This window comes from Euphorbia lathyris, chromosome 5 (genome assembly GCF_963576675.1).
Source record: "Euphorbia lathyris chromosome 5, ddEupLath1.1, whole genome shotgun sequence".
NCBI lineage: Eukaryota > Viridiplantae > Streptophyta > Magnoliopsida > Malpighiales > Euphorbiaceae > Euphorbia > Euphorbia lathyris.
In genome coordinates, this window is record NC_088914.1 from 57,302,690 (window position 1) to 57,330,241 (window position 27,552).

The window sequence follows — 27,552 nt, forward strand, 5'->3', positions numbered from 1 at the left end:
ATGTTTGATTTTGAAATTGAATTCAACAAGAAAATTGGATGTCTTGTTTACATAATTACCCATTTACTAGTTTCCACTATAGCTTGTGGGAATGAAAATAATATTTCAATTAATCGAGCAAGTTTTCCTGCATCCTTTGACTTTGGGATAGGATCATCTGCTTATCAGCTATATAACTAATTATAATATTCATTTTTTAAACCAAATATTCATTTTATTAAGATGTCATTATTTATTACTCCACATAAGTTTAACATTTTTTTATTGAATAGTATGAAGGTGCAACAACTAAAGACGGGAGAGGACCATGCATATGGGATACCTTCATTAAAAAATCCTCAGGTTTCATATGTTTTTAATCAAACCTAAACTGCTCAAACTTTATGATTATTTAAAAAATGTATATATTTTTTTAATATAAAATTTGGATATGGTGCAGGTTCTGTAGCTGACCACAGTAATGCTAGTATTACCACTGACCAGTATCATAGATACAAGGTAGATATGTTGTTTTTATACGTCATAAATATATTTCTTAATTAATCTAATAACATACATATATATTTCACCAGGAAGATGTGCGTATACTGAAAGAAATAGGTTTTGATATTTATAGATTTTCCATCTCTTGGTCTAGAGTTCTACCTAGTAAGTTTAGCCGTTATATATTTTTATTTATTAGCTCTTTTGAAAAAAAAACAAATAGTTACTTTTTCTAACTTTATTTCTCTTATATTTTGTACAATAATTTAGAAGGAGGGCGACGTGGAGGAGTAAATAAAAAAGGCATCAACCACTATAATAAACTCATTAATCACCTATTTTCAAAAGGTTTAATAGCAATGTCCCTTTCCCTTATTAATATATTTTATTTACTTTACAATTTTAAATAAGTAATACATTACTAATTTTAAAGCCTAATATTTTGGTTAGTTCTAGGAAACAATTTCTATTTCCAGTTTGTGTATTAAAAAATCAAAATAGTTTCTTTTTCATTTCTTTTTGTAGTAATCATTATTATATATCGAATTAGTGCAAAATATTTTTTTACTAAAGATTATTATATTTTAAAATTTTATTTAAATTCAACAATATAAATACATTATTGTGATAAGAATTATTATTTATAAAATTATTAAAAACTATAAATAGTAAAATATATGAAAACCAAAAGAACATAATATATATATATATATATACACATACACACGTGGGAGTGACTAAGTAAAAAGCAAGAAAAAGAATTAAAATATATGTGAATAGTGGTCGTATAAAGTATAAAATGTACTAGAGCATAAAATATGACAAAAAAAGTCTTATTTTCTAAATCCTCAATTGAGTAATTTATACAACTAAACAAAAAGTCATGTCTTTCGATTTCGTTGAAAAAATTTCTTAGAAAATGGCCATCTTTTCCATAGCTAACAAACCTTAGACTGTGCTTTAATCTTTGATATATTTTCACTTTATTTGACAAATTTTGACTACTTCTGGTAGGATTTCTCGGTTCAGATTTCAAAAAATGTGGGTTAGTAATGGGAGAACTGGTAGGACGGCCTCTGGCTACGAGACCTTGTCGTGACTTCAGGAATTTTGTGGATGATGGGGATTGGCTGGATATTCCCTCTACTGGTTGTTTCTTCACTTGGTGTAATGGGAGAACTGGTGAGGCACGTGTCAATTCTCGGCTTGATAGGGCTTTAGTTTCGGCTGATTTTGCAGAAACTTGGAATTCATGCTGTGTGGGGCTGACGCATCATCACTCGGACCACCACCCCCTTCTGTTCAAATTTTCGACTACTTCTGGTAGGATTTCTCGGTTCAGATTTCAAAAAATGTGGGTTAGTAATCCTGAGCTTTATGGGATAATAAAAAATCATTAGGATGGCCTTGCCCCTGCTCTTCTGTCGGCTCCTTTGTTGTGTCATAAGTTACGTGGTCTGAGGACTATTTTGAGAAATTGGAATATTAATATTTTTGGTAACTTCAATGCTAACATTGATGAGGCGCGCAGCTCCCTTGCAGATATTCAGCAGAATATTCAATCTGCTAGATGGTCATTGAATCTTCAGGAACATGAGTTGGCCGCTCATGAGAAGTTGGACCTTCACTTGCTTCAGCAAGAAACATATTTGAAAGAAAAAAGCCGAGTGCGGTGGCTTGTTGAGGGTGACCGTAATACAAGCTACTTTCAACGTGTCTCTGCGATGCGAAAATCGTATATGGGAATTTCTGCCTTAACAATTGATGGGGTTTCTCACACTGACCCAAATATTATTTCTAATCATATTATCTCTTACTATGATAACTTGTTCGCCAGCACAGGTGGGAATCCGGTGGATTTGTCTCTGGTTTCTGATATGGTTCCTCGGGTTGTGACGGATTTTGAGAACACTTCTCTAACTGTCTGCCCTGATAAGGATTGCATCCGTCATACGGTTTTTTGCATGGATCCTTCTAGCTCTCCTGGCCCTGACGGCTTCACCGGTCATTTCTTTCAGTCCTATTGGAGCATTGTGGGTAGTGACGTGTGTAAAATGGTTCAGTGGTTCTTTCAGCATGGGAAAATCTCTGGTGGGCTGAATTCAAGCTTGATGGCACTTATCCCCAAAGTCCCTGGTGCCTCGACAATTGAACAGTATAGGCCGATTGTTATGAGCAATTTCACATTCAAAATCATCTCAAAGATCTTAGCTGATAGGCTCGCCATTATTGCTAGCCGAATTGTAACAGAGAATCAATTCGGATTCATAAAAGGGCGCCAAATCCATCAGTGCATTGCAATCGCTTCTGAAGGTGTCAATCTCTTGAATAAAAAATGTTTTGGTGGTAACATGTGCCTGAAGGTGGACATTAGGAAAGCCTTTGATACGTTAAACTGGCAATTTCTGCTTGAAGTTCTTGTTGGTGTGCCCTAGTTCTTAGGCATTGGTTCATGTATATTGTATTATGCTTTTTGATTATTCTTGCATATATACACTATTTGTGTTACATTAATAAAAGCATTAATCTAGTTCATTTATATCTTGTGCTATAATATGAATAGAGAATCCATTGATTGATAATCGTAAAACCATATCCCAAGTCCATTCTATCATGGGAATGATTAGGACCACGGACTTGTATATTCGACGACTGTATGGTAGTAATTGATACTAGCCATAGCACTTGATAAGTCAGTTGTGAATATGGGTACATGTTGTATACATGTGACTGGATCGATCCACCCAAGAAAACTACATGGTGGTTGTGTCATTAGTTTTCTTAAGTAGGTCTCTAACTATCTTTAGCCCAGATTTCATTATAATATCAATATGGGATCCGGTTCACTTTGACATACGCCTAACAGGTCTGTAACAGGATGCTAAATACGGGTATGATTGGGTGAATAGGTGAACACGTTGGTATTGAGATTGAAGTGATGGAATTACCACTCATGTAATAGTGAGATGATATCACAGACCAGTTGATAAGTGAGATTGATAAGTGTGTGGCCACACCCTGATAAGTAGTTTACTTATCTGTTTCATCAATCTACTTAAGATCAAGAAATATCATAAACATCGGAGAGGATGACAGCCGCCATGCCTCTAGTTTATAATATCGATATCAAATGGTAAAAGAAGTTAAGAGATAACTACAGGGTCTCTGCATCTTTAGACTGCTGAAATAGTTGTATTGGTTAGGGGCAGTAATGGTTTGCTAGAACCCACTTACTATCTGTGGGCCGTGAGCCCACTGCTAGCTAAGGACAGTCCCATAGGATCGTGCACATTGAACATCTGAGTTAGAACTTATAGAACGGTACACTAGAGGGATGAGATTAATTAATTGGTTGATAGTAAAATGTCAAGGTAATTAATTGGTGGTTAATTAATTGATTAATTGATACTTTGTATCAATGTAATTGATTAATGGATTTAGGCGTTGAGTATTTAATTGGTTAATTAGTTTACGGGATGTAATTAATTAATTTGTAAATTAATGAAATTGCATTCGTGAATAATTAATCAAACTAATACGTCAATTTATTAATTAATGTTATTTATTTAATTGGGGTAATTAAATTTAATCTAATTATAACTAATTGCACAGAATAAATACGGGTTAATACACATATTTGCCCCTGTGTTTTCGCGGAAAAATAGATTTACCCTTAAATCAAATAAACCCACAAAACTATCCCTGGATTTTCCATAAACCTGCAATTATACCCTAATCTGACGGAGCTGCTAAACGGCGATGACATCAAACCTTCTTGTCTCCAAAAAAATTGGATGACGACAATCAAAATTCATTTGGTTTCTTATTGTTTTCTTTTGGTATTGCTTTTGGATTAATTAGGAGGTTTAGACGCCATTTTATTAGGTTGATTGAGCTTTTATGAAAATGAATTTTGACCAATCTGTTCTTCTAACTTGCTTTTAATCGAAATTGAATGTGCATATTTTTTCTGTTTGTGATTGGTTGTTCTTTTCTGAAGTTTTTCTGGAGATAAGAAGGTTTGATGTCATCGCCGTTTAGCAGCTCCGTCAGATTAGGGTATAATTGCAGGTTTATGGAAAATTCAGGGATAGTTTTGTGAGTTTATTTGATTTAAGGGCAAATCTGTTTTTCCGAGAAAACACAAGGGCAAATATGTGTATTAACCCGAATAAATACTATTGGTATTTATTTAAGTGATTATGTTAGGATTAGATTAGTTTTGTAATTAACCAATTAATCCTAAACCAATTAGGTTTAGGAATAGCTACACTATAAAAGCCTAAAACCTAAAAAACTATCTAACCAATATATGCTTTGCAGCCACCACAAGAATTCAAGATAGGTGAATTCGGCAGAAGCATACATTTTAAAAAAGTGGGATTTGGTTGGCAAATATCACAATCTCTCCAGTTCTTCTTCGTTCTTCGGCTAGCACCGGTTCAGACTCAATAGCTGTTCGTGCATCTGACTACGGAGATCTTACTACCTTGTGGATTCTTCAGCCGTCTCTAGAAGAGACAGTCCGGGTATGTTTATAGCCCTAAACGGATCAAAAGGCTTTATTCAATCAATGGTTAACGTACAAAGATCAAATTAAAGGGATTAGAAATAAATTTTAAACCGCAATTCCGCTGCGCTACAGTTGATTAACTAGCAATAATCCCTAACAGTGGTATCAGAGTCATGGTTTAGTCCGTTTTGATTGATTGAAAATTAATAAGATTTGGTTTTTATTATTTTTCCAAATCAATTTTGAAAATTCCTATTAATTCCTATGTTTAGTAATTAGTTTAGGAAGTTTTGGAATATATATTTTCTGTTTATTTTGTGTTTAGTTGTGCTGAAATTTAGATTTAAAACAGTAAATAAAATTATAGATTATATATATGGAAAAAAATACTCGACTGCTGTCCGCGAACAGCAGCCCCGCGGCTGCTGTTGGGCGGACAGTAACACTGATGCTGTCCGCCAGACAGCAGTCACGGGGCTGCTGTCCGCGGACAGCAGCCCCGTCGCTGTCCCGAGTCCGTTGAAAATTTAAAATTATGTTTTAATTTTGGATTGGACGGGACTGATTTTTGTTTTAAATTTTTCTCAGGTAATTTAATAAAATCAGGGCCCTAATACCGTTTAATTTATTAAACGTGTTTTGGATAAAAATTAATTGGTATTAAAACATTTTTGATTGGCATGCATATTTAATTTTGATCGAATTGGTAATTTGTATAAAATTGAATATGGTTAATTTGTGAAATTGGCCCAATAGACCGTGACACCGGTTTAAATTGGGATGGCTAAATTTTAGATATGTGACGACCCAAAAAATTAAGTGGGAGCGAAATTGTAATTTTACATACAAATGGATGTTAACCGTTTGGGCCTTTATGGGCCTTAGTCACATATGGTAAAATTGGCGATTTCAACCTAAGTAACTCGGCTTAACTTTATTAGATGATTTTGGAATGCCATGATCATGCATTATATTTGTATGTCTTACCGTGCAGCAATATGTTATAGAGTTCTATGGGCCCTAAATTAAAGTCGGTTTGTAATTTAATTATTTTGGGAAATATGGCCTGCGTGCCATTCTTTTATTAATGTAATTTTAGAATAAGTTCTATTTATAAAATTCTAATTGATCGTGAAGAAGCCCAGATGGTCCAAGCCCATGGTGGGAGCCCAAGGAGACTTGAAGCAAGCTCGTGAAGATTAGATAGTTTATCTAGTTTCACTAGGATGTATTATAAGGCCCATAAAGTCTCTATGTTTATTTTATTATACAATTGCTTAGTATAACATGAAATATAAGTAGCAACGATCACTAGATCATCACCTGCGATAATTATATGTTAAAGTCGTATCACTTAATTAATTCGGATAATGAAATATTGAGTCGCTTAAAAGTGCTTTCCAGATTCACACCTCTTCCTCCCAGGTAGTGCTACAGTGTATGACGTGCCCTAGCAGGTATGCTGTAGTAATTAGTGGGCCGTCGAGGGTTAGGATACTTCGGTATGGCTAACGCGTGTATGGTGGTTGGACTCAACGTGGGTAGCATTAGCTCAGAGCAGGGCCTAAGCACAGATGGGCTAAGTGTCACAAAGCCCATCAAACCAAGAGTCCTTGCGGAGGATTGGATAGTTTATCCTACCAAATCGTCAATGGTCGACGGCGGAGCCCTAGCTCTGTCTATTATTGATGGATTGTGGATCTTGGTCAAGACAGCCAAATAAATATCACCAATAACAAATTAAAATGGATTATTAATTTGATCTTTGGCTTAAGCCCTTTATTCTAACTCTAATGTAATTTTTCCACGTAGATAAAAATCACCAAGTTACATAAAAGAAATAATGAATGCAACAAGCAACAACTCACTCAGACCACTCCTGGAAAAGGAAAAACTTTCAGGGACTGATTTCCTTGACTGTCCTATGAACTCATAAAAGGTTTGTAGACACGAGTGGAAGGAATCTGTACTGATTGCTACCTTACCAGCCAACAAAGGGAACACACCTAAGGGAAAGGCCAAGTCCAAGTCCAAGGCGAACGCCCAGAAGGCCAAGTCAAAGACAAGGAAGGCGGCAGCTCCTAAAGGTAGGTTGGCCTTGGCAGATGATATATGTCATGAGTGTAATGAGAAGGGACACTGGAAGAACACATGTCCAAAGCTAAGGGAGAAACAGAAGGCTAAAGCTTCTGGTTTTGGCATTTATGTTGTTGAGATAAATCTGGCTATTTCTACATCTTGGGTTTTAGACACTGGATGTGGTACTCACATTTGTTCAAATGTGCAGGGACTGAGAAATAGGAGGTTGTTAAGATCTGGTGAAGTGGATCTTCGAGTCGGCAATGGTGCTCGTGTAGAGGCCTTGGAGATCGAAGATTACACTTTAGAGATGCCTACTGGTTTAGTTTTAGAACTTAGAGATTGTTGTTTTGTACCTGCAATGCGCAGGAATATTATCCCAGTTTCTATGTTGGATATTTCCGGTTTTAATTTTAATATTGGACGTGGTAGGATTTCTATACATCGTGGCAATATTGTTTATGGAACCGCATTTCTAGAAAATGGTTTGTATATCCTTGATCTAAAACATAGTGAATCAATCTATAACATAAATGCTAAAAGGATTAAGACTAATGAACTAAATCCTACATATATCTGGCACTGCCGTCTTGGCCACATAAATGAGAAACGCATAACTAGGCTTTACTCTAGTGGAGCGCTAGGGTCATTCGAAATGCAGTCTTATGACACGTGTGAATCTTGTTTAAGAGGGAAGATGACAAAGGTGCCTTTCACCAAAACTGGTGTAAGGGCCACAGAGCTATTGGAACTGATACACTCAGATGTATGCGGTCCAATGAGCACTAGTGCTAGATCTGGTTTTCTGTACTTTGTTATCTTCACAGATGACTATAGCCGGTATGGGTATGTGTATCTGATGAAACATAAATCTGAAACTCTTCTGAGATTCAAAGATTTTAAAAATGAAGTAGAAAATCAACTTGGCAAGAAAGTAAAAGCGCTCCGGTCTGATAGAGGGGGCGAATACTTGAGCCAAGAGTTTGTCTCATTCTTGAGAGAGTGTGGGATTGTATCCCAACTCACTCCTCCTGGTACACCCCAATGGAATGGAGTGTCAGAAAGGAGGAATAGGACCCTGCTCGACATGGTCCGCTCAATGATGAGTCAAGCTTCTCTCCCTATCTCCTTTTGGGGATTTGCTTTGGAAACTACTGCTCATATAATTAACAATACACCGAGCAAGGCAGTTGAAGGAACACCATATGAATTATGGACAGGCCGAAAGCCCAACGTTTCCTTCATGAAGATTTGGGGTTGTGATGCACATGTCAAGAAATTGATGAGTGGCAAACTAGAGTCCAAATTTGTCAAATGCCAGTTAGTGGGTTACCCTAAGGAAACTAAGGGTTATTACTTCTACAACCCAGCCGAGAATAAAACATTCGTGGCCAGGTTTGCAGTCTTTTTGGAAAAGGAATTCCTTTCCAAAGTAGGCAGTGGGAGCAATATTGATCTCGCTGAGATTCAAGACTCACCGACTCCTACAGTAGATGCTGAGGATGCTCAGGTAACTGATTTAGGTCCTCAAGAAATTGAGGAGGCTGAACCAGTTACACAGGAACCTAGAAGGTCTGATAGGACACGTCATCAACCCGAAAGGTACGGTTTTGTCGTGATTGATGATGGGGACATAATGGTCGATGACCAGGATGAGCCCAAGACTTATCAAGAGGCTATTGAAAGCCCACAATCAAATCAATGGCGTAAAGCTATGGAGGCTGAAATGCAGTCTATGCGTGATAACCAGGTGTGGAACTTGGTGGATCCACCTCCGGGTGTTAAAACAATTGGCTGCAAGTGGTGTTTCAAATTAAAAGCCGATAACACCTTCAAGGGGCGACTGGTGGCAAAAGGTTATAGACAAATCCAAGGAATTGACTATGATATGAAACCTTTTCACCAGTTGCTATGTTCAAATCCATTAGGATAGTACTGACCATAGCTGTATGGTATAACTATGAGATATGGCAGATGGATGTTAAAACCGCTTTCCTGAATGGGAAGTTACTGGAGGATGTCTACATGGCACAACCAGAGGGTTTTATCGATCCGAAGTATCCTAACCGAGTATGCAAGCTTCAAAGATCCATTTATGGATTGAAGCAAGCATCTAGGTCTTGGAATCAGAGATTCAATGAAGCCATAACTGAATATGGTTTCGTGCAGAATCCTGATGAACCTTGTGTGTATATGAAATTCAGTGGGAGCATATCCACTTTCCTAATATTGTATGTCGATGACATACTGCTCATTGGAGGCGATATACCAACACTGCAAGGAGTGAAGCAGTGGTTGAGTAAATGCTTCGCAATGAAAGACTTAGGAGAAGCCGAAACGATCTTAGGGATCAGGATCTATAGAGATAGATCCAACAGACTTCTAGGCTTGAGTCAGGCAACGTACATAGACAAAGTTCTTAGAAGATTCAGTATGGACCACGCTAAGAAAGGATTCATGCCTATGCGCCATGGGTTGAAACTTGGTAAGAAAGATTGTCCTCAGACAAAGCAGGACAGAGAGAACATGGAAAAGGTCCCATATGCGTCAGCTATAGGATCTATTATGTACTCTATGTTATGTACAAGGCCAGATGTTGCATTTGCACTTAGCATGACTAGCCGGTACCAGTCAGATCCCGGCGAGGAGCACTGGAAGGCAGTTAAGGCTATCATAAAGTACCTTAAGCGTACCAAGGATCTCTTTTTAGTTTTTGGTGGGCAAGAGGAGCTGGCAGTATCAGGTTACACTAATGCAAGTTTCGAGACTGATGAGGACCAGAAACAATCATAGTCTGGTTATGTTTTTCTCTTGAATGGCGGTGCCATTAGTTGGAGATCCTCAAAGCAGCCTACCATTGCCGATTCTACAACGGAAGCTGAGTACATAGCTGCATGCGACGCTGCAAAGGAAGCAGTTTGGATCAAGAAGTTCATAACTGACTTAGGTGTAGTTCCTACTATCCTAGGTGCAGTTGATGTTTTCTGTGATAACAATGGTGCCATAGCACAAGCACTCGAGCCCCGATCACACAAGAGATCCAAACATGTACTTAGAAAGTTTCACCTCATCCGGGAGATCCAGGCGAGAGGTGACATTACATTACAGAGAGTTGACACCGAGAACAATGTCGCAGATCCGTTTACCAAGGCACTTGCACAGCGCCTACATGATGGTCATACTAGATCTATAGGGATTAGGGCAATGCCTGCTTAGAACTAGTCCAAGTGGGAGACTGTTGGTGTGCCCTAGTTCTTAGGCATTGGTTCATGTATATTGTATTATGCTTTTTGATTATTCTTGCATATATACACTATTTGTGTTACATTAATAAAGGCATTAATCTAGTTCATTTATATCTTGTGCTATAATATGAATAGAGAATCCATTGATTGATAATCGTAAAACCATATCCCAAGTCCATTCTATCATGGGAATGATTAGGACCACAGACTTGTATATTCGACGACTGTATGGTAGTAATTGATACTAGCCATAGCACTTGATAAGTCAGTTGTGAATATGGGTACATATTGTATACATGTGACTGGATCGATCCGCCCGAGAAAACTACATGGTGGTTGTGTCATTAGTTTTCTTAAGTAGGTCTCTAACTATCTTTAGACCAGATTTCATCATAATACCAATATGGGATCCGGTTCACTTTGACATACGCCTAACAGGTCTGTAACAGGATGCTAAATACGGGTATGATTGGGTGAACAGGTGAACACGTTGGTATTGATATTGAAGTGATGGAATTACCACTCATGTAATAGTGAGATGATATCACAGGCCAGTTGATAAGTGAGATTGATAAGTGTGTGGCCACACCCTGATAAGTAGTTTACTTATCTGTTTCATCAATCTACTTAAGATCAAGAAATATCATAAACATCGGAGAGGATGACAGCCGCCATGCCTCTAGTTTATAATATCGATATCAAATGGTAAAAGAAGTTAAGAGATAACTACAGGGTCTCTGCATCTTTAGACTGCTGAAATAGCTGTATTGGTTAGGGGCAGTAATGGTTTGCTAGAACCCACTTACTATCTGTGGGCCGTGAGCCCACTGCTAGCTAAGGACAGTCCCATAGGATCGTGCACATTGAACATCTGAGTTAGAACTTATAGAACGGTACACTGGAGGGATGAGATTAATTAATTGGTTGATAGTAAAATGTCAAGGTAATTAATTGGTGGTTAATTAATTGATTAATTGATACTTTGTATCAATGTAATTGATTAATGGATTTAGGCGTTGAGTATTTAATTGGTTAATTAGTTTACGGGATGTAATTAATTAATTTGTAAATTAATGAAATTGCATTCGTGAATAATTAATCAAACTAATACGTCAATTTATTAATTAATGTTATTTATTTAATTGGGGTAATTAAATTTAATCTAATTATAACTAATTGCACAGAATAAATACTATTGGTATTTATTTAAGTGATTATGTTAGGATTAGATTAGTTTTGTAATTAACCAATTAATCCTAAACCAATTAGGTTTAGGAATAGCTACACTATAAAAGCCTAAAACCTAAAAAACTATCTAACCAATATATGCTTTGCGGCCACCACAAGAATTCAAGATAGGTGAATTCGGCAGAAGCATACATTTTGAAAAAGTGGGATTTGGTTGGCAAATATCACAATCTCTCCAGTTCTTCTTCCTTCTTCGGCTACCACCGGTTCAGACTCAATAGCTGTTCGTGCATCTGACTACGGAGATCTTACTACCTTGTGGATTCTTTAGCCGTCTCTAGAAGAGATAGTCCGGGTATGTTTATAGCCCTAAACGGATCAAAAGGCTTTATTCAATCAATGGTTAACGTACAAAGATCAAATTAAAGGGATTAGAAATAAATTTTAAACCGTAATTCCGCTGCGCTATAGTTGATTAACTGGCAATAATCCCTAACAGTTCTTAAGTCGTTTGGTTTTTCCTCTCAATTCATTGATTGGATTCAGCGATACTCTCTTCGGCTCATATCTCGATTCTCACTGCTAATGGATCTGCTGGGTATTTCTCTTTTTCTCGAGGATTAAGACAAGGAGATCCTCTTTCTCCTCTTCTATTTGGTTTAACAGAGGATTTCCTTAGCCGTTTTATCAATGCTCACACCCTGCGTGGGTCGCTGTCTCCGATGGGTTATTCTACTTCTTCTGTAATGCCTTCGCACTTGTTTTACGCAGATGATATTTTAGTTTTCTACAGGGCAAGCATCTCGAACATACATGCTCTCATGGATATTTTTGATTTATATGGCTCTCTATCTGGACAATTAGTGAATTGGCAAAAGTCTGAGATTTTCTTCGGGGATTCGATCTTACTCAGACGTCGGAACAGATTGGCCGGTCTAATTGGAATCAAAATTGGATCTCTCCTGTTTAATTACTTGGGCGTTCCTCTTTTTCAAGGGATCCCAAGAGCTAAATAGCTTGCGGCGACTGCGGATAGAATTATTCTCTCTTTCCCGCGCTGGGCGGGGACGTCTCTCTCTATGGCTGGTAGGCTGACACTTGTTAATTCAGTTATCACTAGCTCTCTGATCCACACCTTCATGGTTTACAAATGGCCTATGAGTTTGCTAAATAGACTCAATAGACACATGAGGAATTTCATTTGGACGGGTTCAGTTTTGTCTAAAAAGCTTGTTACTGTTCCTTGGAAGGTTTGCTTAAAGTCCTTAAAGGAAGGAGGGTTGGGTATTAAACACCTCTCGAACCTTAACTTGGCTATGAGTGGTAAATTGGCGTGGGGCTTTCTTTCCTCTAATTCTTTATGCTTTAATTTGTTGAGGATGCGGTTTCTAAACAGGGCTGGTATGCAAAAGTTTCGGTTGCAGCGATCGTCTGTTTGGTGGTCTATCAAGGCCGCCTATCTCAACTTACGGGAAAATTGTTTTTTGTCATTTGGATCATCTTCTGAGTTGTCATTCTGGAATTCGGAATGGATTTTGCCTCCTTTGGCTGAACAGCTTGGGATTTCTATGTCAGACCGTTTGAAGCTCACTGATAGAATCTCAGATTTTTATGAAAATGGCAACTGGCGGGATCTTCCGATGCTGGCTAGTCCGTTGCACCAGCGCATCCCGAATATGCATGGAAATGGCTCTGAATATGATTTATGTTTTTGGAGACCTGCGAGCAATGGCCTCTTCACGGTAAAGTTATTCTATCATTGGCTACGTGCTCCTCCGACTTTGCCTTTGGTTTTTCAGTCAATTTGGAAACCTTTTATTCAGCCATCGCACTCCATGGTTTGCTGGCGTGCATACTGGGGCGCTTTACCAACTCAAGATGCGCTCCGTGCTAGAGGTCTGCCACTAATATCTCGATGTCCGGTCTGTTTAATGGCTTATGAGATGAGTGACCATTTGCTTGTTCATTGCCCCTTTGCTTCCCAAATCTGGTTCAGCATATCGGATTTATTTGGTAGAAGACTTGTACTTGATTCTTCTCTACAGACCCTCTTACAACACGCCTTCTCACACAAGTTCAGTTCGCAAGTCCTTTCCCTCTGGCAGGTCGCGCTTGTCAACGTTGTTTGGTTGATCTGGTTTCTAAGAAATGTTGCTATTTTTGAGAGCAAGCCACCAAACATTCATGAGGCATTACGCTGTCTTTGGTCTGCAATTCATAGCTCTGATAGAATCAGCAATGGATCGGTTTGGAATTCTGTTGTGGAGTTATCTATTCTCCACAATCTCGGGTTAAACGCTCGTCATCATAGGGCCCCTCGAATCATTGAAGTTAGATGGCAGCCCCCTCCGTCTGATTGGATTAAAGCTAACACTGATGCCTCCGTGATCTCAGGTAGAGCTGTTTGCGGTGTGGTTTTTCGAAATAGTCAGGGGCATTCCCTTGGGTCATTTGCCTTCCCCCTTGATTGTGCTTTGGTACACATGGCAGAATTGCAAGCCGCTATTTTTGCAGTTTCAATTGCGAGATCACGTGGATGGACTCATCTCTGGATTGAAAGTGACTCGACTTACGTTATTCGAATTTTCCGTGCCCGTGCGCAGATCATTCCCTGGACAATGCGTGTGGATTGGTTAAATTGTTTAGATTCAATGACGCATGTTCAGGTGGTTGTCTCTCATGTGTTCCGTGAGGGAAATCAAGTGGCGGACGCTCTTGCTAATTACGGACGTCTGGCCTCAGATTTACAAATGTGGAATACCCTTCCAGACTTCTGCTCCCTTCTTGCTAGAGATAATGCCCTTGGTAGGGATATGTTTAGATTTTCTTAAAACATTCTTTGTACTGGTTTCATACTTTTTTCATCTCTCCATTTATATATTTGGTTCTTTGCCTTTTCGGGGATGCCAACCTGGTTGGACTTCCCATTGGGCTAGATCCGTATTTCAATTAAAAAAAGAGTAGCATAAATAAAAAAAGTCACTTTATGATACTTAAGTTTTATATTAATTTATAAATTATACCTCTCTATGAGGACCAATTGGAATTCCATTTCGTTCACCTAAAGTAAGTAATTTCTTTGATTAGAAAATAATAAGGTAATTTTAGTGAAGAAAAAAGTTGATTTACATACTTTTAATATCAATACAAGCGTCAGTGATGTAGTTCAAATTTTGAGTTCGACAAGGAGTATCAGCAATATATCTCGCAGTATAGTAATTGATTCCGATGAAATCATAAGATCCTTTAATCGTATTGGATTCCTCCTTAGTAAAATTTGGTAATATTTTTCCCACATTAACAATCATTTCTAGTGGGTAAGATCTAGAATATAGTGGCTCCATAAACCTTCAACAGAACAAAAAAGTAAATTCAGTTCCATTTTATCTTATTTTGATATACATATCCATATTTATATATATTCAAACATAAATAAAAATAAATAAATACATACCAACCATATGTAAAAGCAAAACCTCGATCTGTTGCCAGTTGGTCTTTTTGTGAATTTGAGTATGGCACCATCCAGTTAGTATTTAGTGAAATTCCAATTTGACCTTTTTGGGAAATCTACAAAGTTTTAATTGAAAGAAATTAAATAAATTAATAAATATTTTATCATTTTATGTTTGTGAGTCTATTAAGCATGTTAGGTTTCCATAACTTAAATAATTAAGATGTTATTAGTAGAGTCTCGTACAATGGATTATTTAGTTTATGATTTCTCTTTATGCTTGCATTCTAAGGATTTTTTTTGGCAAACAAGGAAATTATTATCAATTATGCTATAAAATTATAGTTTTACGAGTATTTATATTTTAAAAATGATTATTTATTTTATTTACACATTAATATTCAGAATGAATAAAGATTTCACCTGATATTTTTCTTTATATAGTTTGACCGCGGCAACATGAGCAAAGGAGTAGATGGTGTGCTACTATGTATGGTTCAACACTGGAATCACCTGCAGAGCATCTTGAACATCTACCTAGAGCAAACATTGCACTTGCATAACCTTGTTATGCATACATCATTGGCTCATTTATAGTGACCCAAAGCTTTACTCGATCGCCAAATGTATTAAAGCACAACTCAGCATAATCACGAAAATCATCACTGTCATATAATAGGACAATATGAATTACGAGTTCTCACACAAATAATTAAAGCAGATTAATATGAATAGTCGTTTCTCATACACATATTTAAACTTGTACTTACATAATTTTAGGGTTTAGAAAACCTTGACATTGATCTTCTATAACTTGTGGAAGATCCCAATGGAATAGAGTTACAATCAGTTTGATACCTTCAAAATAAACAAGTATTCATTATTTAATATATTTGTTTCCTTCTAAATGACAGTTGGAAGAAATAAAGGTCAATTTATGGGAAAGTCTTTAAACATGAGTTCTTGTTTATCTTAATATTTTATGCAAAATATTTATAAAATTTAAGTGTCAAAATTTGTCAAATAAAGTGAAAATATACCAAAGATTAAAGCACAGTCTAAGGTTTGTTAGCTATGGAAAAGATGGCCATTTTCTAAGAAATTTTTTCAACGAAATCGAAAAATATGACTTTTTGTTTAGTTGTATAAATTACTCAATCGAGAATTTAGAAAATAAGACTTTTTTTTGTCATGTTTTATGCTCTAATACATTTTATACTTTATACGACCACTATTCGCATATTTTAATTCTTTTTCTTATTTTTTACTTAGTCACTCCCACGTGTGTATGTATATATATATATTATGTTCTTTTGGTTTTCATATATTTTACTATTTATAGTTTTTAATAATTTTATAAATAATAATTCTTATCACAATAATGTATTTATATCATTGAATTTAAATAAAATTTTAAACTATAATAATCTTTAGTAAAAAAATATTTTTCACTAATTCGATATATGATAATGATTACTACAAAAAGGAATGAAAAATAAACTATTTTGATTTTTTAATACAAAAAATGAAAAATAGAAATTGTTTCCTAAAACTAACCAAAATATTAGGCTTTAAAATTAGTAATGTATTACTTATTTAAAATTGCAAAGTAAATGAAATATATTAATAAGGGAAAGGGACATTGCTATTAAACCTTTTGATAATAGGTGATTAATGAGTTTATTATAGTGGTTGATGCCTTTTTTATTTACTCCTCCACGTTGCCCTCCTTCTAAATTATTGTACAAAATATAAGAGAAATAAAGTAAGAAAAAGTAACTATTTTTTTCAAAAGAACTAATAAATAAAAATATATAACGGTAAACTTACTAGGTAAAACTCTAGACCAAGAGATGGACAATCTATAAATATAAAAAACCTATGTCTTTCAGTATATGCACATCTTCCTGGTGAAATATATATGTATGTCATTAGATTAATTAAGAAATATATTTATGACGTATAAAAACAACATATCTACCTTGTATCTATGATACTGTTCAGTGGTAATACTAGCATTACTGTGGTCAACTACTGAATCTGCACCATATCCAAATTTTATATTAAAAAAATATATACATTTTTTAAATAATCATAAAGTTTGAGCAGTTTAGGTTTGATTAAAAACATATGAAACCTGAAGATTTTCTAATGAAGGTATCCCATATGCATGGTCCTCTCTCGTATTTAGTTGTTGCACCTTCATACTATTCAATAAAAAATATTAAACTTATGTGGAGTAATACATAATGACATCTTAATAAAATGAATATTTGGTTTAAAAAAATGAATATTATAATTAGTTATATACCTGATAAGCAGATGATCCTATCCCAAAGTCAAAGGATGCATGAAAGCTTGCTCGATTAATTGAAATATTATTTTCATTCCCATAAGCTATAGTGGAAACTAGTAAATGGGTAATTATGTAAACAAGACATCCAATTTTCTTGTTGAATTCAATTTCAAAATCAAACATTTTGTTCGTGTAGAAGATGTTAAAGAATGTGTTTCTTTTTATAACCAGTGAAAACCTCAACTGATGTTTATTATTGTTAATGTATATGTTTATATACACAATTAGTGGAAGTCTATCGTAAGTTGTAACAACTAACATTATAGACATGGTTTCAGTTTCTATGCATAAAATTAATTACAATATTACAACAAAACTATTTTATAATAAGAAAAATAATAATGATGATACAATAAATTCTTCATTAAAAGCATTTCTTTTATAAATATAATGTGGATACATAAAACCCCTTATTAAATATTTCTCATTAATAACTAAATATTTAATTTGGCAAAAACTAAAAAAAACTTTCCTCATTAATGTTCTCCAAATCACTACAAAGAAAAACACACACACATCTACCTGCAAGGAGTAGATAGTGTGCTACTATGTATGGTTCAACACTAGAATCACATGCAGAGCATCTTGAACGATTTGAACATCTACCTGGAGCAAACGTTGCACTTGCATAACCTTGTTGTGCATACATCATTGGCTCATTTATAGTGACCCAAAGCTTTACTCGATCGCCAAATGTATTAAAGCACAACTCAGCATAATCACGAAAATCATCACTGTCATATAATAGGACAATATGAATTACGAGTTCTCACACAAATAATTAAAGCAGATTAATATGAATAGTCGTTTCTCATACACATATTTAAAATTGTACTTACATAATTTTAGGGTTTAGAAAACCTTGATATTGATCTTCTATAACTTGTGGAAGATCCCAATGGAATAGAGTTACAATCGGTTTGATACCTTCAAAATAAACAAGTATTCATTATTTAATATATTTGTTTCCTTCTAAATGACATTTGGAAGAAATAAAGGTCAATTTATGGAAAAGTCTTTAAACATGAGTTCTTGTTTATCTTAATATTTTATGCAAAATATTTATAAAATTTAAGTGTCAAAATTTGTCAAATAAAGTGAAAATATATCAAAGATTAAAGCACAGTCTAAGGTTTGTTAGCTATGGAAAAGATGGCCATTTTCTAAGAAATTTTTTCAACGAAATCGAAAGACATGACTTTTTGTTTAGTTGTATAAATTACTCAATTGAGGATTTAGAAAATAAGACTTTTTTTGTCATATTTTATGCTCTAATACATTTTATACTTTATACGACCAATATTTAAAATTCTAATAAAAATATTTAAAGAAATAAAGAGTAGCATGATAAATAAAAAAAGTCACTTTATGATACTTAAGTTTTATATTAATTTATAAATTATACCTCTATATGAGGACCAATTGGAATTCCATTTCGTTCACCTAAAGTAAGTAATTTCTTTGATTAGAAAATAATAAGGTAATTTTAGTGAAGAAAAAAGTTGATTTACATACTTTTTAATATCGATACAAGCGTTAGTGATGTAGTTCAAATTTTGAGTTCGATAAGGAGTATCAGCAATATATCTCGCAGTATAGTAATTGATTCCGATGAAATCATAAGATCCTTTAATCGTATTGGTTTCCTCCTTAGTAAAATTTGGTAATCTTTTTCCCACATTAACAATCATTTCTAGTGGGTAAGATCCAAAATATAGTGGCTCCATAAACCTTCAACAGAACAAAAAAGTAAATTCAGTTCCATTTTATTTTATTTTGATATACATATCCATATTTATATAAATTCAAACATAAATAAAAATAAATAAATACATACCAACCATATGTAAAAGCAAAACCTCGATCTGTTGCTAGTTGGTCTTTTTGTGAATTTGAGTATGGCACCATACAGTTAGTATTTAGTGAAATTCCAATTTGACCTTTTTGCGAAATCTACAAAGTTTTAATTGAAAGAAATTAAAGAAATTAATAAATATTTTATCATTTTATGTTTGTGAGTCTATTAAGCATGTTAGGTTTCCATAACTTAACTAATTAAGATGTTATTAGTAGAGTCTCGTACAATGGATTATTTATTTTATGATTTCTCTTTATGCTTGCATTCTAAGGATTTTTTTTGGCAAACAAGGAAATTATTATCAATTATGCTATAAAATTATAGTTTTACGGGTATTTATATTTTAAAAATGATTATTTATTTTATTTACACATTAATATTTAGAATGGTGTGCTACTATGTATGGTTCAACACTGGAATCACCTGCAGAGCATCTTGAACGATTTGAACATCTACCTGCAGAGCATCTTGAACGATTTGAACATCTACCTGGAGCAAACGTTGCACTTGCATAACCTTGTTGTGCATACATCATTGGCTCATTTATAGTGACCCAAAGCTTTACTCGATCGCCAAATGTATTAAAGCACAACTCAGCATAATCACGAAAATCATCACTGTCATATAATAGGACAATATGAATTACGAGTTCTCACACAAATAATTAAAGCAGATTAATATGAATAGTCGTTTCTCATACACATATTTAAAATTGTACTTACATAATTTTAGGGTCTAGAAAACCTTGATATTGATCTTCTATAACTTGTGGAAGATCCCAATGGAATAGAGTTACAATCGGTTTGATACCTTCAAAATAAACAAGTATTCATTATTTAATATATTTGTTTCCTTCTAAATGACATTTGGAAGAAATAAAGGTCAATTTATGGAAAAGTCTTTAAACATGAGTTCTTGTTTATCTTAATATTTTATGCAAAATATTTATAAAATTTAAGTGTCAAAATTTGTCAAATAAAGTGAAAATATATCAAAGATTAAAGCACAGTCTAAGGTTTGTTAGCTATGGAAAAGATGACCATTTTCTAAGAAATTTTTTCAACGAAATCGAAAGACATGACTTTTTGTTTAGTTGTATAAATTACTCAATTGAGGATTTAGAAAATGAGACTTTTTTTGTCATATTTTATGCTCTAATACATTTTATACTTTATACGACCACTATTCACATATATTTTAATTCTTTTTCTTGTTTTTTACTTAGTCACTCCCACGTGTGTATGTATATATATTATGTTCTTTTGGTTTTCATATATTTTACTATTTATAGTTTTTAATAATTTTATAAATAATAATTCTTAATAAGCTGACTCATTTTCCTCCATAAACGACTCTTTTTACCAAACCAATTCAACCAAGGTTTAAACCATTTTGTTTTACCATAGGATATAATTTCAAAATTTTAAATTCTAAAATTACTCATTCTATCAAATATACCCGATTATATTCAAAATCATCCCAACGTGCTAAAATGACCCATATATATATATATATTGATTCATAAATGAATCAAATTCCAAGTCTAACCCGACTATTTTTTTTATCACCGAACCGTTTTTTATCAAACGAATTAACCAAGTCTAATACGACTCTTTTACAAAACGAATTAACCCAAGGTCTAACACGCCTCTTTTACCAAAGAACCGTTTTTATTAAAATTTTGTAGTCCCACATTAATAATAATGCATTTAAGTTAAATTTTCAGCATCCTACCTTTTACTAATAATATCATTTTGAAACTATAATATAAATAAATAATTGTTTATAGTCCTTTTGCTTAATAACAATATTTTTCTTTATAGTACTTAATTATGTGAAACTACTTATATTGTAATTATATAAGCACAAGAAATGTTGCATGTTTCTCATTTTTTTCTACTCGTGAAAACTACTCTCCAAAATTCTTAATAAGCTGACTCGGATTAAAAAGGACACTTAATTTCAAGACAAACATAGTATTTTGCAGCTTGCATCAGATCCAAACACAAGAATAACTCACAACCAAGAACCAACTCAATTACTGTAGCAACTCATGTTATTAAACAAAGAAAACCATGTTCCTAATCTGAAAGAAAAAAAATATCCCAGAAAATCAGTAGAGGAGGTCATCTTCCTCCTTCATCCTATTTCAATCCGAACCCCAAACAGAAAACCTCAAGAACCCGCGCTCTCGGTTCGATCAAAGAACCCAGACAATAATAACATATATCATATATCAGGAAACTATGTCAGTATAAATCTCAGAACATGAGAAATCAAGAACAGGAACCTAAATACAATTTTACCTTTGAACACCGTAGTGCATGTTCAATTCGAACCACTAGGAGTTCCGAGAAAAACCCCGTGAAAGACTTCGGATCTCCACTGCCGTATACAAGCACGGAATTAAACCCCACAAAGATTTAAGAAGATTGGGTTTTATAAAAAAAATGAATGATCCTTTAGCACCACCAAGAATCCTCTTAAGAAGAAAAGCAAGAAGGATATGAATTTTCTTCCTCTTGTAATTCATGGTTTCTAATATTTATCTATTTTTTTATACCTCTCCCAGACAACCTTTGAAAAACTTCTCTATCTCTCCTTTTTAATCATTTTCTAAAAATGATTTTTTTTTTACTTCCATGAAGATGTTTCCATAAGTGACACATGCTATAATATTGATTTCTTAAATGACACATGCCATAACATTTCATGTTTTAATTACACATGTTTTTTTATTATTTCTGTTTTCTATAATGTTTTAACTCACAAATTTGCAGATAGAGACTGAATCACAGAATCAAGTCCTAGATAGTATAATGGATATGGAGGGAGTTTTGTTAGCTTAATTTCCTGGAATGGATGAGTTTGATGGTGTCTTTTCTATTATACCTTGAGAGAACTTAGCAGCAAAGTGAAAAAGCTTGGAGTTCACTTAATGTTCTGGCTATGTTTGTTGGAAAATACTCTCGTGGCGTTTTTTCTAGAAAATGGTGATCCAACATCAGAGGAAATTACATCAATAGTTTCTGCAGCATATATTCAATGTGGTATGGCATTCTTTTGTATTTTGATAAGATAGAACCATTATTATAATATGGGAAATTGTAATTTACTTTTTTGGGTTGATTACTTGTTATGGTTGGAATATGGGAAAAAGAAGAATTTTTTTTACAATTGTAGCTTCAATTTGTCAGCATTTTGATCTAATTTCCCTTAATTATAGCATGTATGATAAATCATTATTTTGTTTTTTCTTGGGTTCTAGTACTTGTAATGATCTCTTTAATTCAAGTTAAGTATTAGACCTGCACCAATATAATTGTAGGTAAGGGGAGCTAATTTTGCAATCCATTCTAATTGATAATTATACACAAATAGATTATCATTTGACTTGATTAAAAGATTATATGTATCCGCTTGTGATCTTCAGGCTAGATGGAAACCATGTTTTCATCTTGATCGCCATATTCGGATTGGATACTTAACACAATTATGTTCAACTCTTTCGTCTTTTGTCAGGAAATGTTATCATTATATTGGAATTCAACTTTAGCAAAACGGGGTCGATCATTTTATATACCCATTCAAAAGTTTGTTTAGTTTCTACTAAAATCACTTTTAATTGCACAATATATAAACGAGTTCCCTTCAATCCAAATAAATCATAATATTTAAAAAATTTGGGAAATAAAATAAAGAAATTCAAAATTTGTGCTAGGAAAATTACTTTGGTAACATAAAAATTGTTACCATTAATATAATATTAGCAACGAGAATAGTTGTTGTAAAACTTCAAATTTATAACAACGACAGTGGTTGTTGCATAATATCAAAATATATAGCCACGGTATGTGTTGCTGCAAAAAGTGAAAATATATAGCAACGATAAAATATTATTGTTGCGCAAAATTCAAATGTATAGCAACGTCAAAGCTTGTTGTGAGACGTTATATTAAACAGCAACGACATCGATCATTGCAATAGACAAATTACATTCTCCCATATAGGTCCAGATTTGGCAACAAACAACATTTTGTAACAAGAGTGTTGTTGCTGAATATATATCTTTGGCAACAATAGAAAGTCGTTGCAAAAACCTTTAGTAACGGAATGTATTATAACAAGTAAATGTTGTTGCGAAACATGTGATTTCGTTGCTAAAAATATATTTCGTAACAACTTGCTTCGTTGCCAAAAATCAATTTTCTTGTAGTGAGAATTCGTGATTATACTGATATTCATGTCCTCCGTGGTGGCCTAGTAAGTTGTACCCTTCATTCTTTTTGTCTATTCTTTCTTCTCACTGTTAGTGATTGGGAAGTATATACTCCTCAGTCATTAAAGTAGTTTATTATTGTTAATTACATCCACACAGGGAAACTTGAGCTGCATATATTTGATTGCGAAAACTTTAGCTATATGTAAAACATTTCAGGCTTTCAAACATAAATGAAAAGAAAGTATATATATGATAACTGGGTAGATACATTTAAATGCAAGAAATTAATATATAGTTCTGACCTCTAACAGAATACTTTTTACAATCAGGCGTTTATATGTGAAAGCCTTTGCAATCAGAACCTATTGATGAAAGAGCAGAGTCTCCATCCCCTTTGACCTTGGATGCCCACTTTGAGTTGCAACGGAGCTCACGAATGTGACAGCCCCTAATTAATTCTCCTTTTACTCGTGTTGCTAACACCTAAAAATCCCTCTTTCCCATAGACATCATCTTTTTGTTGATATGCACAATTTTTTTGGTATTTAGCTCTATTCTTCATAGATTTCCATACTTTGACTACTTAATAGAATTCTGATTTCATTTTGTAGGATTTCCCAATACTTTGAATGTGATTATACCTTATTTGCTAGAGTGTAAAAATTATACCTTCAATCTTTGATATGTTAATGAGATGATTTCATTGGAATTTATGTGTTCTTTTAACATGTCTGAGAGTTGAATGTATCTAATCTAGAGTAGCTCTCTTCAATCCAAATTATTATAAATATTTTTAATTAGATGATTTTTAACTATCATAAATATTTTTAATCATTATAAATACTTCTAATGAGTGTATTTTTAATAATTATAAATACTTCTAATGAGTATTTTTTTAATCATTATATAGTTTCTAGTAAGGGTAAATGTCCACTCACTATAAGTTAATAATGAATGGAACTATTCCGCTCATTAATACTTTTAGTAAGAAGGGCTTTCTCAAGGGGAAAATTCCACTCATTAAAAACCATTAATGAGTGGAACTAGACTTTTAGTGATGGTATTTCCCATCATTAAATCCTCTTTTTCTTGTAGTGTATTTAGTTATTAATGAGAAATATTTAATAAGGGGTTTTATGTATCCACATTATATTTATAAAAGAAATGCTTTTAATGAAGAATTTATTGTATCATCATTATTATTTTTCTTATTATAAAATAGTTTTGTTGTAATATTGTAATTAATTTTTTGCATAGAAACTGAAACCATGTCTATAATGTTAGTTGTTACAACTTACGGTAGACTTCCACTAATTGTGTATATAAACATATACATTAACAATAATAAACATCAGTTGAGGTTTTCACTTGTTATAAAAAGAAACACATTCTTCAACATCTTCTACACGAACAAAATGTTTGATTTTGAAATTGAATTCAACAAGAAAATTGGATGTCTTGTTTACATAATTACCCATTTACTAGTTTCCACTATAGCTTGTGGGAATGAAAATAATATTTCAATTAATCTAGCAAGTTTTCCTGCATCCTTTGACTTTGAGATAGGATCATCTGCTTATCAGGTATATAACTAATTATAATATTCATTTTTTTTAAACCAAATATTCATTTTATTAAGATGTCATTATGTATTACTCAACATAAGTTTAATATTTTTTTTATTGAATAGTATGGAGGTGCAACAACTAGAGACGGGAGAGGACCATGCATATGGGATACCTTCATTAAAAAATCCTCAGGTTTCATATGTTTTTAATCAAACCTAAACTGCTCAAACTTTTTGATTATTTAAAAAATGTATATATTTTTTTAATATAAAATTGGATATGGTGCAGGTTCTGTAGCTGACCACAGTAATGCTAGTATTACCACTGACCAGTATCATAGATACAAGGTAGATATTTTGTTTTTATATGTCATAAATATATTTCTTAATTAATCTAATAACATACATATATATTTCACCAGGAAGATGTGCGTATACTGAAAGACATAGCTTTTGATATTTATAGATTTTCCATCTCTTGGTCTAGAGTTTTACCTAGTAAGTTTACCGTTATATATTTTTATTTATTAGCTATTTTGAAAAAAAAATAGTTACTTTTTCTAACTTTATTTCTCTTATATTTTGTACAATAATTTAGAAGGAGGGCGACGTGGAGGAGTAAATAAAAAAGGCATCAACCACTATAATAAACTCATTAATCACATATTATCAAAAGGTTTAATAGCAATGTCTCTTTCCCTTATTAATATATTTTATTTACTTTGCAATTTTAAATAAGTAATACATTACCAATTTTAAAGTCTAATATTTTGGTTAGTTCTAGGAAACAATTTTTATTTCCATTTTGTATATTAAAAAATCAAAATAGTTTCTTTTTCATTTCTTTTTGTAGTAATCATTATTATATATCGAATAAGTGCAAAATATTTTTTTACTAAAGATTATTATATTTTAAAATTTTATTTAAATTCAATAATATAAATACATTATTGTGATAAGAATTATTATTTATAAAATTATTAAAAACTATAAATAGTAAAATATATGAAAACCAAAAGAACATAATATATATATACATACACACGTGGGAGTGAGTAAGTAAAAAACAAAAAAAAGAATTAAAATATATGTGAATAGTGGTCGTATAAAGTATAAAATGTATTAGAGCATAAAATATGACAAAAAAAGTCTTATTTTCTAAATCCTCAATTGAGTAATTTATACAACTAAACAAAAAGTCATGTCTTTCGATTTCGTTGAAAACATTTCTTAGAAAATGGCCATCTTTTCCATAGCTAACAAACCTTAGACTGTGCTTTAATCTTTGATATATTTTCACTTTATTTGACAAATTTTGACACTTAAATTTTATAAATATTTTGCATAAAATATTAAGATAAATAAGAACTCATGTTTAAAGACTTTTCCATAAATTGACCTTTATTTCTTCCAAATGTCATTTAGAAGGAAACAAATATATTAAATAATGAATACTTGTTTATTTTGAAGGTATCAAACCGATTGTAACTCTATTCCATTGGGATCTTCCACAAGTTATAGAAGATCAATATCAAGGTTTTCTAAACCCTAAAATTATGTAAGTACAATTTTAAATATGTGTATGAGAAACGACTATTCATATTAATCTGCTTTAATTATTTGTGTGAGAACTCGTAATTCATATTGTCCTATTATATGACAGTGATGATTTTCGTGATTATGCCGAGTTGTGCTTTAATACATTTGGCGATCGAGTAAAGCTTTGGGTCACTATAAATGAGCCAATGATGTATGCACAACAAGGTTATGCAACTGCAATGTTTGCTCCAGGTAGATGTTCAAATCGTTCAAGATGCTCTGCAGGTGATTCCAGTGTTGAACTATACATAGTAGCACACCATCTACTCCTTGCTCATGCTGCCGCGGTCAAACTATATAAAGAAAAATATCAGGTGAAATCTATATTCATTCTGAATATTAATGTGTAAATAAAATAAATAATCATTTTTAAATTATAAATACTAGTAAAACTATAAATTTATAGCATAATTGATAATGATTTCCTTGTTTGCCAAAAAAAATCCTTAGAATTCAAGCATAAAGAGAAATCATAAAATAAATAATCCATTGTACGAGACTCTACTAATAACATCTTAATTATTTAAGTTATGGAAACCTAACATGCTTAATAGACTCACAAACATAAAATGATAAAATATTTATTAATTTATTTAATTTCTTTCAATTAAAACTTTGTAGATTTCGCAAAAAGGTCAAATTGGAATTTCACTAAATACTAACTGGATGGTGCCATACTCAAATTCACAAAAAGACCAACTGGCAACAGATCGAGGTTTTGCTTTTACATATGGTTGGTATGTATTTATTTATTTTTATTTATGTTTGAATATATATAAATATGGATATGTATATCAAAATAAAATAAAATGGAACTGAATTTACTTTTTTGTTCTGTTGAAGGTTTATGGAGCCACTATATTTTGGATCTTACCCACTAGAAATGATTGTTAATGTGGGAAAAAGATTACCAAATTTTACTAAGGAGGAATCCAATACGATTAAAGGATCTTATGATTTCATCGGAATCTGCGAGATATATTGCTGA

The 27,552-nt window shown here is 33.1% G+C and overlaps 1 protein-coding gene across 1 annotated transcript; it reads left to right on the forward strand.

Annotated features, from left to right (window-relative positions):
• LOC136229827 (beta-glucosidase 12-like) lies at nt 1-27,552 on the forward strand. The gene is made up of 9 exons (XM_066018712.1): nt 1-170; nt 275-342; nt 440-498; nt 573-648; nt 25,564-25,641; nt 26,436-26,523; nt 26,629-26,878; nt 27,186-27,301; nt 27,408-27,552. Exons 1-9 carry the CDS (start codon nt 1-3, stop codon nt 27,550-27,552), a joined length of 1,050 nt encoding a protein of 349 aa, XP_065874784.1.

Coding starts and splice junctions, on each gene's coding strand:
- LOC136229827 (XM_066018712.1), top strand. CDS start 1: ATGTTTGATTTTGAAATTGAATTCAACAAGAAAATTGGATGTCTTGTT. Junction 171..274: donor GGATCATCTGCTTATCAGCT/ATATAACTAATT, acceptor TATTGAATAGTA/TGAAGGTGCAACAACTAAAG. Junction 26,524..26,628: donor TTTCTAAACCCTAAAATTAT/GTAAGTACAATT, acceptor ATTATATGACAG/TGATGATTTTCGTGATTATG.